Source organism: Solea solea, chromosome 21 (genome assembly GCF_958295425.1).
Source record: "Solea solea chromosome 21, fSolSol10.1, whole genome shotgun sequence".
Classification (NCBI taxonomy): Eukaryota; Metazoa; Chordata; class Actinopteri; order Pleuronectiformes; family Soleidae; genus Solea; species Solea solea.
In genome coordinates this window covers 9,273,606-9,287,275 of record NC_081154.1, presented here as the reverse complement: position 1 = coordinate 9,287,275, position 13,670 = coordinate 9,273,606, and the positions used below count along the sequence as shown (strand labels likewise).

Here is a 13,670-nt window from a genome sequence, read left to right as displayed (position 1 = left end):
TTAAGCTGAGGCCTCTCTCTCTTTCTCTCTCCACAGAATGACATCACGCCGCTACATGTAGCCTCCAAACGCGGGAATAGCAACATGGTGCGACTGCTGCTGGAGAGGGGGGCCAAGATAGATGCACGGACCAAGGTTTCTGACACAGAAGATACAATTTTATTTAAACACTGATTTAGTTTCATAAAGTGGAGGTATTGAACAGGCAGATCGAGTGATCTCCTTTTATAGGCATGGGACGATTGTAAAAGTTTTCATCGCAATTATCCTCACCAAATTAATTGCAATTAACAATATTATTGCAATGGCTGAAAGTGTGTGTTTTAATATAAGTGTAAAACATAATAAAGTATAATATAAGTCATCGAAGAAGCCCTCTGTCTGCTCTTATGGTGGTCAGAAACATATTTTTTTGTGAAATTCATAGATCATAGATGATGAATGAATGAATACTAAGGAACTGAGGCAAGATGCAGCTCCCCACATTAAGCACATTAAGAGTCACTCACATGACATATTGATGTTTTTCTTCATTCACGATGAACACGATAATAGAAATTCAACACGATTAACTTACTATAAGTGCATTTAATCCCGATAAGTGATAATATCATATATTATATCATATATTGTCACATCACATGAGTGTTTATATATAAACTGAAGTCATCTTGTAACTTTGTGGCACTGTAGGATGGTCTGACCCCTCTCCACTGTGGAGCCAGGAGTGGTCATGAGCAGGTGGTGGAGATGCTGTTGGACAGAGGAGCTCCAATTATGTCAAAGACCAAGGTACAGCTTTCTACTTGTCGTCGGTCCCGTGTTGTGTCTCGTATCCTCTCTACTTTTTCGCTCAAGCCACGAGCCGTCGTTTGCTACATTAGCTTCTCCTGCGGTTTCTCCCTTTCCAGAACGGTTTGTCTCCCCTTCACATGGCGACACAGGGCGACCACCTCAACTGTGTTCAGCTGCTGCTGCACCACGAGGTGCCCGTGGATGACGTGACCAACGATTACTTGACGGCGCTGCACGTCGCTGCCCACTGCGGACACTACAAGGTGGCAAAGGTCATCGTGGACAAGAAGGCCAACCCCAATGCCAAGGCACTGGTGAGGATATGTGTCCAGTGTGTGAAGTCATTGTGTGTTTGGTGATACTCAGACTTTTCCTTTAGTGTCACAAGGTTTACATTTTGTGAATGAGCTGTTGCCACAGAAGGCTCCTTTTTTAAATGACGCTCTAATCAGTGATTAGTCATATTCATAGACGTGCTTACATGTTATAAGGGCTATATATATTAAAACTATCCTTTTTTTGTTCCATATGAGAGGGTGCAAACATCGATGACTAATTAATAGGATCGTATTGTTTCTATTATGCAGAATGTCTTTGTTTTGTTCCGCCCCTTTGTCATAAATTATCATTTAATTATCAAATTAATTGCAACACGAAATGCATATGTATATTTACTTTGAGCCTTACAGTTGTGAGTTATGGAATTGTCAATTGCTGTAGGACGTCCCTTTAGACAGAAAACAGGGATAGATAAATGTTGCTGTTTTTTTTAAAAAAAGATGGAATTTCCACTGAGACTTACATTGAAGCTGCCATGTGTTTTAAGATTGTGGCAGTTGAAGTGTTTAAATCAGGTCCTGATGATTTCATCTCCCAACCAACCTAGTCTTTTCATTTCCTGTCTCCCTCCTTTTTTATTTATTTTTTATTTTGCTTTTGCTATTTACCTTTGTCTCTTTCGACGTATAAACATGGGAATCAGTGACAGAGCGCGGGGACTGAATATGAAGGAAATGAATGGATAACAGTTAAAAAAAAAAAAAAAAAAAAAGATGTATCCTGTGTCTTTGGCAATAAGACAGCCATCTCTGTTCTGTAATGGGAGAAGTCTGGGTGTGGTTAGAGCACTGGGACTTCATAGCCAGAGAGAATGGGAAGGGAAAAAAAGGACATGGAGAGGAAAATGAAGTCATACGACTGAGCCAGAAACCTCAAAGTCAGAAGAGTAAGAGAGAGAAGGAGGGGGCAGAATCCATGAGCTGGCGAGACACGAGTGAGTCGTAAAGAAAAGTATCTATTTCAGCACAGCATACTTTTTTTATAGTCAATTATTTCCACACATGCTCGTCTGGTTTGCATAGTGAGGGCTTGAGAGCAAGAGTGAAAGGAAATAAGGAAGAGGAGGGGGATAAAAGAAAGAAGGTGCCCCCTTTTTTTTTTTTTTTACTGTATTTTCCATGTGGAGTTCCAGATCCAGGTCTTCTGCTGGTGGTGCAAGACGGACACACACGCACACACACACTCCCACGCACAGTTTGTGGACTATTTTTTATACTTTCCGACTTGTTTTCTGTGCTCTAGAATGGTTTCACTCCTCTGCACATTGCCTGTAAGAAGAACAGAGTGAAGGTGATGGAGCTACTTCTGAAGCACGGAGCATCTATACAGGCAGTCACTGAGGTATGTGTGTGTACGTCATTTAATTATGTTGTTTCTTTACTGTAATCACTTCTGGTGACAAAGACGCTGCCGTAAAGTGTCTTCGTGTACTCGATGAACTTCCAGGAGCGTCACAGGAGTGGGAAAAGTTTTCCTCTGGGTTACACTTGTAGTTAAACACAATGGTAGAAAGACAGGCTGTGCTTAATTACAGTTTTGCCGTACTCCTACTGAACTTAAATCTTATTTTTGCTGCTGTTACTGCAGTGGGAGCATTTTAAATAGCGCCCATAGAAGCAAACCCAATAAGTTTGTTTGTTATTGACTGTTAAAAGTCTAACTTTTCTTTCTTTCTTTCTTCATAGTGATAGGATGATTTCAGCATTTTGGATAGTGGCTATTTACATTTTTTTAAATTGAATCTTTATATGTAGGATGGTGAATTGAAAGAGGTTGTCAGTAGTGATAAACCTGCACAAAATCACCTGGATCAGCTGCTCCCGTCCTGGTGACAGAAGCATGCAGCTGTTGTCAGTCCAGATCTTTAGATATAGATATATGTATATATAGACCAAAGCCAACGATGTCTTTGTGTGTGCTACAGTATTTTTTTTCTGTGTGAGACTCGGGGCTCAAGCCCATTCTGGAAACCTTTAAAATCAGCTCACAGACCTTCATACTCACAGAATTATTCCTCTGGTTCTCGTTCCGCAGTCTGGTCTGACTCCGATCCACGTCGCGGCGTTTATGGGACATGAAAACATCGTCCACCAGCTGATCAACCACGGTGCTTCACCGAACACGAGCAATGTGGTGAGTTTAGCGCTTAAAAAGGGAATAGAGGAAACAAACAAAACGCAAACTCGCCCTTTAACTCTCTGATTTGGGAGCTACAGTCCCCGCTGCAGCGAGTTAACTCTAATATTGCATTAAAGGTGAAGGGGAAAAGAGAGAAGAGATATTGCATGTGTGTATAAGTAAACAGAGACGGGGGAAGAGCACAGCACAGCGCAGTCAACTCTTAAACCCCAAGTATTTGGTCGCCTACGCCATGTCTGTGGCCAGGTTACCGTAGAAACAGAGCATGATGTGACGTCATTATGGTAAGTTGGGTGTGTAGAGAAAGGGGGTTTCTCTCCCTCCCTCTCTCTCTCTCTGTGTCACTCTATAGGGATAAGAGAAAGTTTAAAGTCTTAATAAATAAGTATTAACTGTTCCTTTTTTCTGTTTTAATCCGTGTGTGCATGTGTTCTGCAGAGGGGGGAGACGGCGCTCCACATGGCAGCGAGGGCAGGACAGTCTAACGTGGTTCGATATCTGATCCAGAATGGAGCTCAAGTGGACGCCAAGGCCAAGGTAGACCCTTTGTTCCGTATTTAAAAGATAAAAGACGTGTTCCATAGCGAACAGATAAGAAACATATCAAGTCAGAGCAAAACCATGACAGAAAGATTATAGGTTAGTCCCCCAATGAAGATTGAGCGATTGCTATGTGAGAAAATGAAATCCTCCTCTTGCTGTCAGACCCTCTGGATGTTTCTGTCCTTCATTACAATCCAACATTGAATGGACACTTTTAATTGGTCGTCCGATTCACCGTGAGTCCTGTGTATCGTAGCAACGGAGACACGGCGAGGACAATAACAATCTAATACAATTATTATACTGATTTTAAACTCATATTTGGTGGTACAGACTACTGTCTACTACAAACTTCTATCGTAAAACAATGAAACTGCATCTTTTACTCGACTGTGAAAGTGTGTTGTGTTTGTAATGTAATGTAATAAAGTATATCAGGTACAGGGGAGGGGAGTTGGCAACCTTACAAAAGACCAACACACTGTTTTTGGCCCATTAACTGTTTAGTTAGTGGATATGTGCCATTGTTATCACTGAAATTCATTCATGTGTTTCCTCAATCTCTGGTAACACATCATGGTCATTTTATGTAATATATTCTGTAAAAAGCCACTGTACACCTGCTCGGCACCAGACACTGAACAATGTGGAGGATTTAGCAGCGAAAGGGACTGATTTTTTCCCTCAGGAGTTGGTGGAGACCAACAACACAGGCGAGGGAGTAAATGCTGGACTTGTATTCATCAGTTTAAAAATGATGTTTTCTTTGTTGTTGTTGTTGCCACCAGGATGACCAGACTCCTCTGCACATCTCAAGCCGTCTTGGCAAACAAGACATTGTCCACCAGCTTCTGTCCAACGGAGCGTGTCCAGATGCCACGACCAGCTCCGGATACACACCCTTACACTTGGCCGCCAGGGAGGGACACCGAGACGTGGCCACAGCACTGCTGGACCAAGGAGCGAGTCTGGGCGTTACTACTAAGGTAAAAATCAAGCATAAATGCAAACGAAGCGTAGGTGAGCGAGAGGATCAAAGTGAGGATCAAAGTGTCACCAGCCAATCATATTTATACATTTAAACATCACAAACACAATTGTCTTTACGGTCTCTCTTTCTTTAACGGCTTTACAGTCCGTGTACACCCTCTATCCTCAGACCCTCCCATTGAGTGAGGAAAAACCTGGCAGATTACAAACAAAACAGCAAATTTACAACGAGTAGAAACATAAGAGACAGATGGTAAACCGCAACTGGTAATAATATTAATGTCAATATAAGTATTATTGAGGATGTGTGGACACAAGGCCTCAGATGCACGTCCAGCCTAAGGAAGGGGAAACTTTGGTCACAGCTGAACAGTTTGGCAAACTGCAAAATGGAAACGAAGCCCCGACCACCGTGGAAGTCTGGAAAAGGACAGACCACAAGAAAATGAGTCCAGTCGAATTTAGAAGATTGCAGATTAAGTAATCAACGTGTTCATAAGAGAAGGGAGGGGGCTCAAAGTGATTTGATGTGAAAGAAAGTTGAAATATTATGTTTTAAACATGCAAAAATAACTCCTAAATGTAAAGGTTACTATGTGCATAATAACTGGATATCAGTAGGGAGGATGTATTGAGTTGTAGATGTGGTAAGTTCTGTCGCTCCACATTTAGCAAGGGTTAGTTTGATGGAAAAACTGAAATAAATGCTGTGATATTTCCAGCAAAGTCAAAGGGATTGGGAAACACAAGTTACAGTTGACGGTCTGCCAATGGAAGAGTTGGGTCATCACAATGCTGTAAGACCGAAAGGATTACTCGAGGAGTTATTTGTTCAGGAGGGGCTCAGTTTTCATTCACTCAGTACAGAACATTCATTTAAATGGCAGTGGAGCATTTTATTACCACACATTATATCTTTCTTTTTTTTTTTGAGGAAAGTCCCTAAACCCTCAATATGGCGTTCCAGTTTTTGCATGACTGGATGGAGAAAAATAAAGGAACAGGGCACACTACATGGCTTAATGTATATTAAATTTACTTAGCTTCTTTTTTTAGCCAGGAATAAAAAGATTCACTGACTTCATAGCAGTTTGGATTGCAGCGAAAGTTTTAATTATAACAAAAATGTGGGGTTTTTTGCGTTCATATAATGTATTTTTAGGACAAAATGTTTGATTTTTGCTGCTGCATGACATCAAGACGAGTATACTGGGGTTTTTTCGGGGGAAATGGGTAAAATGTATTATATAAATAATATGTATGTATTTTAAATCCTTAAACTATTTAATATTACAACATAATCGTCAGTAAAATGAACCAAAAAAATTATCAAAGGTTGGCTTGTTGGGAGTTAGAATGCTGTTTGTACTGACAAAAGTGTCAAACAATACTTGATTACTCTTTGTCTGTATATACTAACACTCACGTGTATTTGTATGTCGTGTTTGTCCGTGGAGATCTTGGTAAAATTGTAGCTCATAACTGCGTCTTCACAGGCTTATCACCGCCATATACTCTATGTAAAAGTCCATTGGCCTTGAACCAGAGGGGCCAGTCTGGATTCTGTCAAGTCAAATAACAACACTGTTATTCACGTCTCTGTTTTGCGTACACAGATGTGGTCACACTTTCAAGTCATGTTCAAACACACCGAGAGCTCTCTGGTTCTTCTGTGTTGCCTCACGGATGAAGAATGTACATGTCACACACAACACAACACAACACAACACAACACGAGTCCTTGCTTCCACACCCTGCGTCCATATTGTGTTTCATCATTTCTAAATAATCGGTTCTTTAAGTTGTCATGATGTAAGAAAAATTGAAAATTCTGTACATTAATTTTTGTCTTCTGTTTTTGTGTGTCTCCAGAAGGGCTTCACTCCCCTGCACGTTGCAGCAAAGTACGGGAAGATCGAGGTCGCCAACCTGCTTCTGCAGAAGAACGCCCCGCCTGATGCTGCAGGGAAGGTAATGCATGTTTAATCAATAAGGAGAGAGAGACGGCTGTTCAGGGGCAGCAAAGACTGAGTGTGTGAGCTGCCGCATAAAGAACAGGAACGCCGTAAAAACTGTCCCTGTTTTCACGGCGTCATGTGTTTTTTTTTTTTTCATTATTGCTTTGTAAAGCCACACCTCTCACAGTGTTTATCTCCTCCACTGTCAGTGCCCTGTATCACCGTCTAACAATGCCCGTGTGTGTGTGTTTACTGTATGTGTGTGTTCAGAGTGGACTAACTCCACTGCATGTGGCAGCACATTATGATAACCAGAAGGTGGCGCTGCTCCTGCTCAACCAAGGAGCCTCACCACTTGCTGCTGCAAAGGTAAGAGTATAATTAGAGTGCTTTGCTGATGGAGGAAATATTTAATGTTCTTTAACGCACTGATGCACCAAAACCTCTCTCTCTCTCTCTCTGTCTCTCTGTCTCTCTCTGTCTCTCTCTGTTTGGCTCGGGGTGAAAGCACGCTGACCTAGTTTCAGTCTCCCACATGCAATTACACCATGTGCTCTATACTGGTGATTGGCTGGTCTAACAGCATCTATCCCGAAAGAGCTGCCAGGGCAATTATCAGAGCTCCAGTAGTTTGTTTTCTTGTTTCAGATAAACTAAAACTGTGAATCTGTATACGGTTCAAATTTTGAATTACATCCATGTATGAATCTCCAAAATGTAACTCAGGTTTTCCTCACAAACCCTGTTCTATTCCTATTCAAAGCCAGCAGATCTGCAATGTAGAGTTTTGGCATCCTCCTAATAGATACAGTTGTGCTGAATGTTTTTCATATGTATGATCATGTCACAGTGCAATTCCACTAAATATTAAATTATCATTCATCCACTATCTACACGCAGCAAATCCCCATAAAATAATGCACGTGTCATTGCGTTAAGACGTGCATTTTACTTTTATGAATTGAAGAATTACAGTTGGATCAAAAGGTCGTCCGAGTTTTCTGCACTACTGACTGCTGTTAGTGAGTGACCGACATGAAACCTCTCCGTTTGTCTCCGTGCACCAGAACGGTTACACGCCGCTCCACATTGCAGCTAAGAAGAATCAGATGGAGATAACCACCACGCTGCTGGAGTACGGGGCCTCCACTCACACGGTAACGCGCCAGGGCATCACTCCTCTGCACCTCGCTGCGCAGGAAGGCAACGTGGACATAGTGACGCTGCTGTTGGCTCGAGATGCACCGATCAACATCGGCAATAAGGTGCGAGACGTCCGCGTTAGAAAACTCTGCTGCGAGTGTTTGCTTTTCTGTCACTTGTGATTTATCACCGCATTGCACAAACTTGTTACCTTGTTTTTGGCAAGATGTATTTTCTCTGCCTCTGTCTTTGTATTTAATTGTCTCTATGTGTTTAACGCTCTCTCTCTCTCTCTCTATCTGTGTCTCTATGTATTTTATTGTCTCTGTCTGTGTATTTAACTGCCTCTCTGTCTCCATCTGTATCCTCAGTCTGGTCTGACTCCACTCCATCTGGCAGCGCAGGAGGATAAAGTCAATGTTGCAGAGGTCTTAGTCAACCAAGGAGCTACTATAGACCCTGAGACCAAGGTAATTTTCGGCCGTCTTCTAGAATCCAGTTGTCAGGCAAACAAATCTCATATTTACTAGTCCCAGCTTGAGCAAGAAGTCCGACACGAGAATCAAAGCGAACAATGTGCTCGGGTCACTGAACTAATCTTTTAAATTAACTGATTCTTATGATTCAGTACCTCAAAAACAACTGCTTTACAAGTCACAGTTTCATTCAGGCGTGTTGTGGTGACTCCGTCCACCAGCAGTCGATGCCATGCCGAGGCGATCTTGGACCATGTAGTGGAAACACGGCATAAGAATCTGTTTTATGTTGTTGTGAATTAAATATGGGTTTTTGGAGTCTTGGTCAAAGTAGACGCCACCCAATGTTTGGACCATTTCCTATGCCTACATAGAAACCCAGATCTTTGGTGCACTAACACTGACAGTTGAACGGATGCGTCGTCATATCAAACCTAAAATGCACTGATAACGCATACATTTGGCTGATGTGACGCATGAACCACCTGGATCGTTTCTTTGCTGAAAATTGTATTAAAAATTGTTTTTTTTACCATCAGCTGGGATATGCTCCTCTTCATGTGGCCTGTCACTATGGAAACGCAAAGATGGTCAACTTCCTGCTGAAGAATCAGGCAAAGGTCAATGCCAAGACCAAGGTAATTCTTAAGTGTTTGCTTCTTTTATTGGCATATGCAGAAGAGCATTCTGCTGTCTTCAGTGTTTAAATTTGACGCAAAATCTTTAAGTGAGTTGGGTGCATCACAAATGTGTGTTTTTATTTTTTTTTACTTTAACCTTTGTTTTCTTGGCTTCCTCTGCAGAACGGTTACACGCCTCTGCATCAGGCTGCACAGCAGGGCCACACGCACATCATCAACCTGCTGCTACATCATGGAGCGTCGCCCAACGAACTCACCACTGTAAGTGCGCGTGCACGCGGCCAGATTCTCCACTGCAATGTACTGTTCACACCGGATGCATCCAATTCCGCTTTCTTATAATACTGTTCTTTGTATTTCAAGAATGGGAACAGTGCCCTGTCCATTGCCAAGAGGCTTGGTTACATCTCTGTCGTGGACACGCTCAAAGTGGTCACAGAGGAAACCCTGACGACTCAGGTGCATCTATGGGTCTGCAGAAATGAATACATTTACATTAACCGTTCTAGTATGACGGGAACAGTTTGTTTAATTATGTCTTTTTTGGCAAGTAAAATAAAGTAAGTATAAATATGTAGATACATAAAATCTAGGGACAATATCCAAACATTTTCCATTGTTTAGGTTTTGTTAAGGTTAAGGAAAGATCGTAGTTCACTCTAATGCAATGTATATTCAGAAGTAACATTTTAGACAATAAATAACCACTTCCTTGAACCAAATAGCGTTTGTGTGTGTCTGATGTGTCGTTTGTGACGTAAAGTGTATCTCTGTTTAACAGACTGTGACAGAGAAGCACAAGATTAATGTTCCCGAGACCATGAACGAGGTGTTGGACATGTCTGATGATGAAGGTGAGGTTTCCCGTCATGGTAAATCAAAGTGTGAATCTGTGTCCCCTTAAATCCGTTGAACAGCTCTCCTCGTCAAACAATTGTGGTGATGTCAAAGGTTGCCGTTCACACAGTGTTTGTCTCCTCCTTGTCAAATGTTTGCCTTTATTGTCAAAGAAATGGTTATTTTGTTGATGCTTTTTTTTTTATCACACCGTCTTAAGTTTAATTCAGAATTAAGAGTGTAACAGTAATGTAAAGGCACACTTTTCAACGTATGTCATTCATATTGTTTTCGATTCTTCCTTTGCCTTTGAGTTTTGTTATGATTTGATTTTCCATTCATTTTGGTTTGATTTTCTTTCCTCTAACCCTCTCCTCCATCCCAATCACACAGTCCGTAAAGCCAATGTCCCCGAAATGATCACTGAGGACTATTTATCTGATGTGGAAGAAGGTATTTTTCATCTTTCTTCATTGTTTGGTTCATTTTTTTTCCCCCCGTCACTTCTTTAAAAACTCTCTGCATGTCCTGCAGTCCTTTGTTCTCTTTCGCCAGTTTCTTTCTTTTTTTTTGTATTAGTGGTGTCAAGATAGTATGTTAAAATGAACATATTTAAGTAGAGTGGCTTCTTGTAAATTGTAGCCATTGCTCCTTTTCTTCTAATTTCTTTTGAGCGTGTCACAAATGTAGTGTGTGCGATACTCTATACTGTACTCGAGTACTTTCTGTTGCTGCATCCCCCTTTGACGCTCTCATGCTGAGCTGCCGTGAAGCCTCCAGTATTTTCATGCATCCAATTGCAGGGGGATATGCCTTTTTTATGGGTTGCCATGCCAACTGTCTGCATATGGCATTGTGGTGGAGCGTGTAACAGATTTCTTTTCACACCATGGAGGGTAGACTGCACACACACACTCGATCCTTTGTCTGTGGAGGCTTGTCGATGATGCAGCCTTTGTCGTCTCACACATTTTGGCCAAAACAAACATGGTGTCAGCTGCTGGGTGCGTGTGTGTGCGTGTGTGTGTGTGTGTGTGTGTGTGTGGTTTCCCTAGTACACTGCAGACTGGGTAATGGAGGAAACCCATAGAAAGTGATTTATCACCAGTTTTTTGATCAGTGGTTTGCCTGATTCTAGGTTTTGCTTGGCTCATTTTGGCCTCTACAGTGCTACACGGTCAGAGTTGGTAAATAATGGTAGTCTTCCAGTTTTAGTTGGTCACGTGCTCTTTGCCATCTGCAGTTTTTAGAGCCGCTAAATGTCAGTAGCCTGCAGTAATCCGTGCGTCCTCGTCACAATCCAAACAGTTTATATTTGTGAAAGTGTTACGGATAAACGCGGATCATGTGGCGAACAGGTGCGCCATTATTTATTCATGTCGGAGACAACCTCTGCTGATGTGTTCCAGGTGTGTGTCATCTAGTGTTAACCAGCTTTTGACAGCAGAGCAATAGAACAGACAGGCACACATCTTATCTCAGAAGGTTTTACATGAAGATTTGGGTGAAATGTGAAGGTAGTGAAATATAAGAGAGAGAATAGCAGAGGGCCCAGAACAGAGCCCAGTGTTGCACCATATTTTACGTCACTCAAATCATTACAAAAGGGTTTGGCCAGAGATGCTCTGAATTGATTGTAGCGCACCTATATCTTCAGCATGTACAGTTTCGGGTGACTTAAAAGCGTATAGAAAATATATGTATATAAAAAAACATACAATATGAAGTAAGATGAAGAGATAAGTCTAATAAGTCACTGATAACTATATTAGAAAAATCCTAAGGATATACCTAATTGTAAGTGAAATAAAAGGTGTTTTCTGCTTTGTTTAAACAGAGATGGATGTTGGAAATATCTGCGTCAGCTATTCCTGTAAGTGATGAATAAAAGTGTGATTTCACCGCGACTAAACTCCAATAACCAGTGTGAGGTGGTGCAGCCGAACTGATGGAACTTAACTTTGTGCACATGGTTTTTTGCTGCTGCCCCTTTCACTTGTTTGTGTATGTGCATGTTTGCCATCACTCTGGAGCTGTGTGTGTGTGTGTGTGTGTTGTAGAGCCCATCTTTAATTTCTCGTCCAAAAATACACACACAGGCTCACATACCGTCCGAGTAACAGCAGTGAACATCTCCAGTGACATGCACTGGTCCAATGATCGTAATGTGGACATCCACAAACCCTGTGGAGCCTTTGGATAAACAGTGGCGGCTGTGTTGTAAAGTTGATAAATATTTTGTCAGCATGGAAATCTAAATCCTGGGTTAGTGTATGTATTAATGATGCAGCGACATCTTTGCAAATGTTTGAGTAGCTTTCTGTGTGCTCTGATAATTGATCTGGTGTTTTCTTTGAGGGAGAAGATCCAAAATCTGTCATGTGTTTTAATGCTTGGCTCTCCGTGCCCATCTCAGGTTTCTGAATTCATTTTCTAAATTTAAAAGGGAAGCAGCAGTGTTGAGAAGAAGGCAGCGTGGTTATTTGTTGAATGAAAACTGATCAACATACGGCAGGGAGTCTCATTTTGATGTGAGTCAAGATGTGTTTGACTTAATTCTGACACATTAGGGTGAGATTTAAAAACCTGGTTTGAAAGACACACGTTTAACTTGGCAAAATCAAGACGTTTGAAGGATCAGAATTGGGAATTTGTTTATAACTATAAATCCTGCAAAGCACATGCACATGTGCTATCTACTTAGCACAGAGTATAGCAGTCAGTGTGTGTCGCATCACAGGTGACGAGCGGGGTTTTGTGCATGTTGACTTATGGAGTCAGCTGCAGGGCGGGGTGGAAATAACAAAGATCGAGGAGGACAAAGTTATGTGTGCACACTTTAAAGGGTAAACAATATTTAGTAAATGGGCCGAGAGGGGGAGTTACATGAAGTTAAGGAGGAGTTGGTTAGGCTATACACAGTCAGTGTGCTCTACTGTATACTCTTGTGCAACAGACACTACAGAGGTAGACGTTTGGACAACTTGGTCCGAGTCACACACCCACTTACTATTTCTGTCCTCCAGTGGGATGTAGGTGTCTATTCCACACACACACACACGCACACAGTGGATAATCCTCAAGCAGGCTGGGTAGGCGGGAGAAAGCTGATCTGTTTGTGTGAGTGCTGTGTGAGAGAGAGAGAGAGAGAGAGATAGGCAGTGTATGTAGGAGAGAGAGAGAGAGAGTGCGACAAAGAGCTGAAGGGGAGGTTACAAGTCATAGAAAAGTTAGTTCAGGGTGAAATCCTGCAAACTGGAAGGCCAGCTGAATGAAGTGCTTTAAAGCTGGAGGTGAGTTGTGTTCAGGCGCTCGGGGGGGTTGCTTTTTCGTGAAAGCTTCAGTGAGGAGGAATCCTGGAGAATCGACTGGAATGTCACCAGATGGGGTCTGTAGTGTGTGTGTTTGAGAGAGAGAAAGTTTTAGGGGGGAGGGGTGCTGCTGCAGCAGCAGGGGGCTAGGGGACAGGGAGGGATGGGGTGCTGATGGGATCTCCGGTGCTTTGTGGCTGCTGGAATGCCTTCCTTTTCTTTCCCTTCGTCTCTCCGCCTGCATGCACTTGCTCCCCTCTCCCCTATTTAACTCCTCCTCTTCCCCCCCCGTCTCTCTTTCAACTCTGCGGTCACTGGTTCATCAGTAGGGTAGGACCTACAGTACATCTGAGGGAAATAACATGCTGCCGATTATGCTCCCGATAGGCCTGTAACGTATGTTTTAACCTTTCAACCACGTGTTTTAGAGCTTGAGTGATTTGATGTGATGATGCTGTTTTTAAATTCACCTTAACTGTGGTTTGTAAAAACTGCTCA

General features: G+C 42.2%; 1 protein-coding gene across 39 annotated transcripts in view; it reads left to right on the top strand.

The window, feature by feature from the left end:
- Positions 1 to 13,670, top strand: part of LOC131448185 (ankyrin-3-like) — a 121,069-nt gene that overhangs the window by 68,807 nt on the left and 38,592 nt on the right. For 23 of the 39 annotated variants that reach the window (XM_058620374.1, XM_058620370.1, XM_058620390.1 and 20 more), the window contains exons 9-25: positions 37 to 135; positions 694 to 792; positions 912 to 1,109; positions 2,377 to 2,475; positions 3,169 to 3,267; positions 3,712 to 3,810; positions 4,605 to 4,802; positions 6,679 to 6,777; positions 7,035 to 7,133; positions 7,832 to 8,029; positions 8,279 to 8,377; positions 8,923 to 9,021; positions 9,187 to 9,285; positions 9,388 to 9,483; positions 9,806 to 9,878; positions 10,255 to 10,314; positions 11,699 to 11,734. In XM_058620374.1, the coding sequence (XP_058476357.1) occupies positions 37 to 135; positions 694 to 792; positions 912 to 1,109; positions 2,377 to 2,475; positions 3,169 to 3,267; positions 3,712 to 3,810; positions 4,605 to 4,802; positions 6,679 to 6,777; positions 7,035 to 7,133; positions 7,832 to 8,029; positions 8,279 to 8,377; positions 8,923 to 9,021; positions 9,187 to 9,285; positions 9,388 to 9,483; positions 9,806 to 9,878; positions 10,255 to 10,314; positions 11,699 to 11,734 (1,849 nt within the window). Of the gene's footprint in view, positions 1 to 36; positions 136 to 693; positions 793 to 911; positions 1,110 to 2,376; positions 2,476 to 3,168; positions 3,268 to 3,711; positions 3,811 to 4,604; positions 4,803 to 6,678; positions 6,778 to 7,034; positions 7,134 to 7,831; positions 8,030 to 8,278; positions 8,378 to 8,922; positions 9,022 to 9,186; positions 9,286 to 9,387; positions 9,484 to 9,805; positions 9,879 to 10,254; positions 10,315 to 11,698; positions 11,735 to 12,049; positions 12,127 to 12,931; positions 13,155 to 13,464; positions 13,569 to 13,670 lie in introns of those variants that run through there. The other 16 variants (XM_058620371.1, XM_058620367.1, XM_058620379.1 and 13 more) reach the window with 7 other exon arrangements.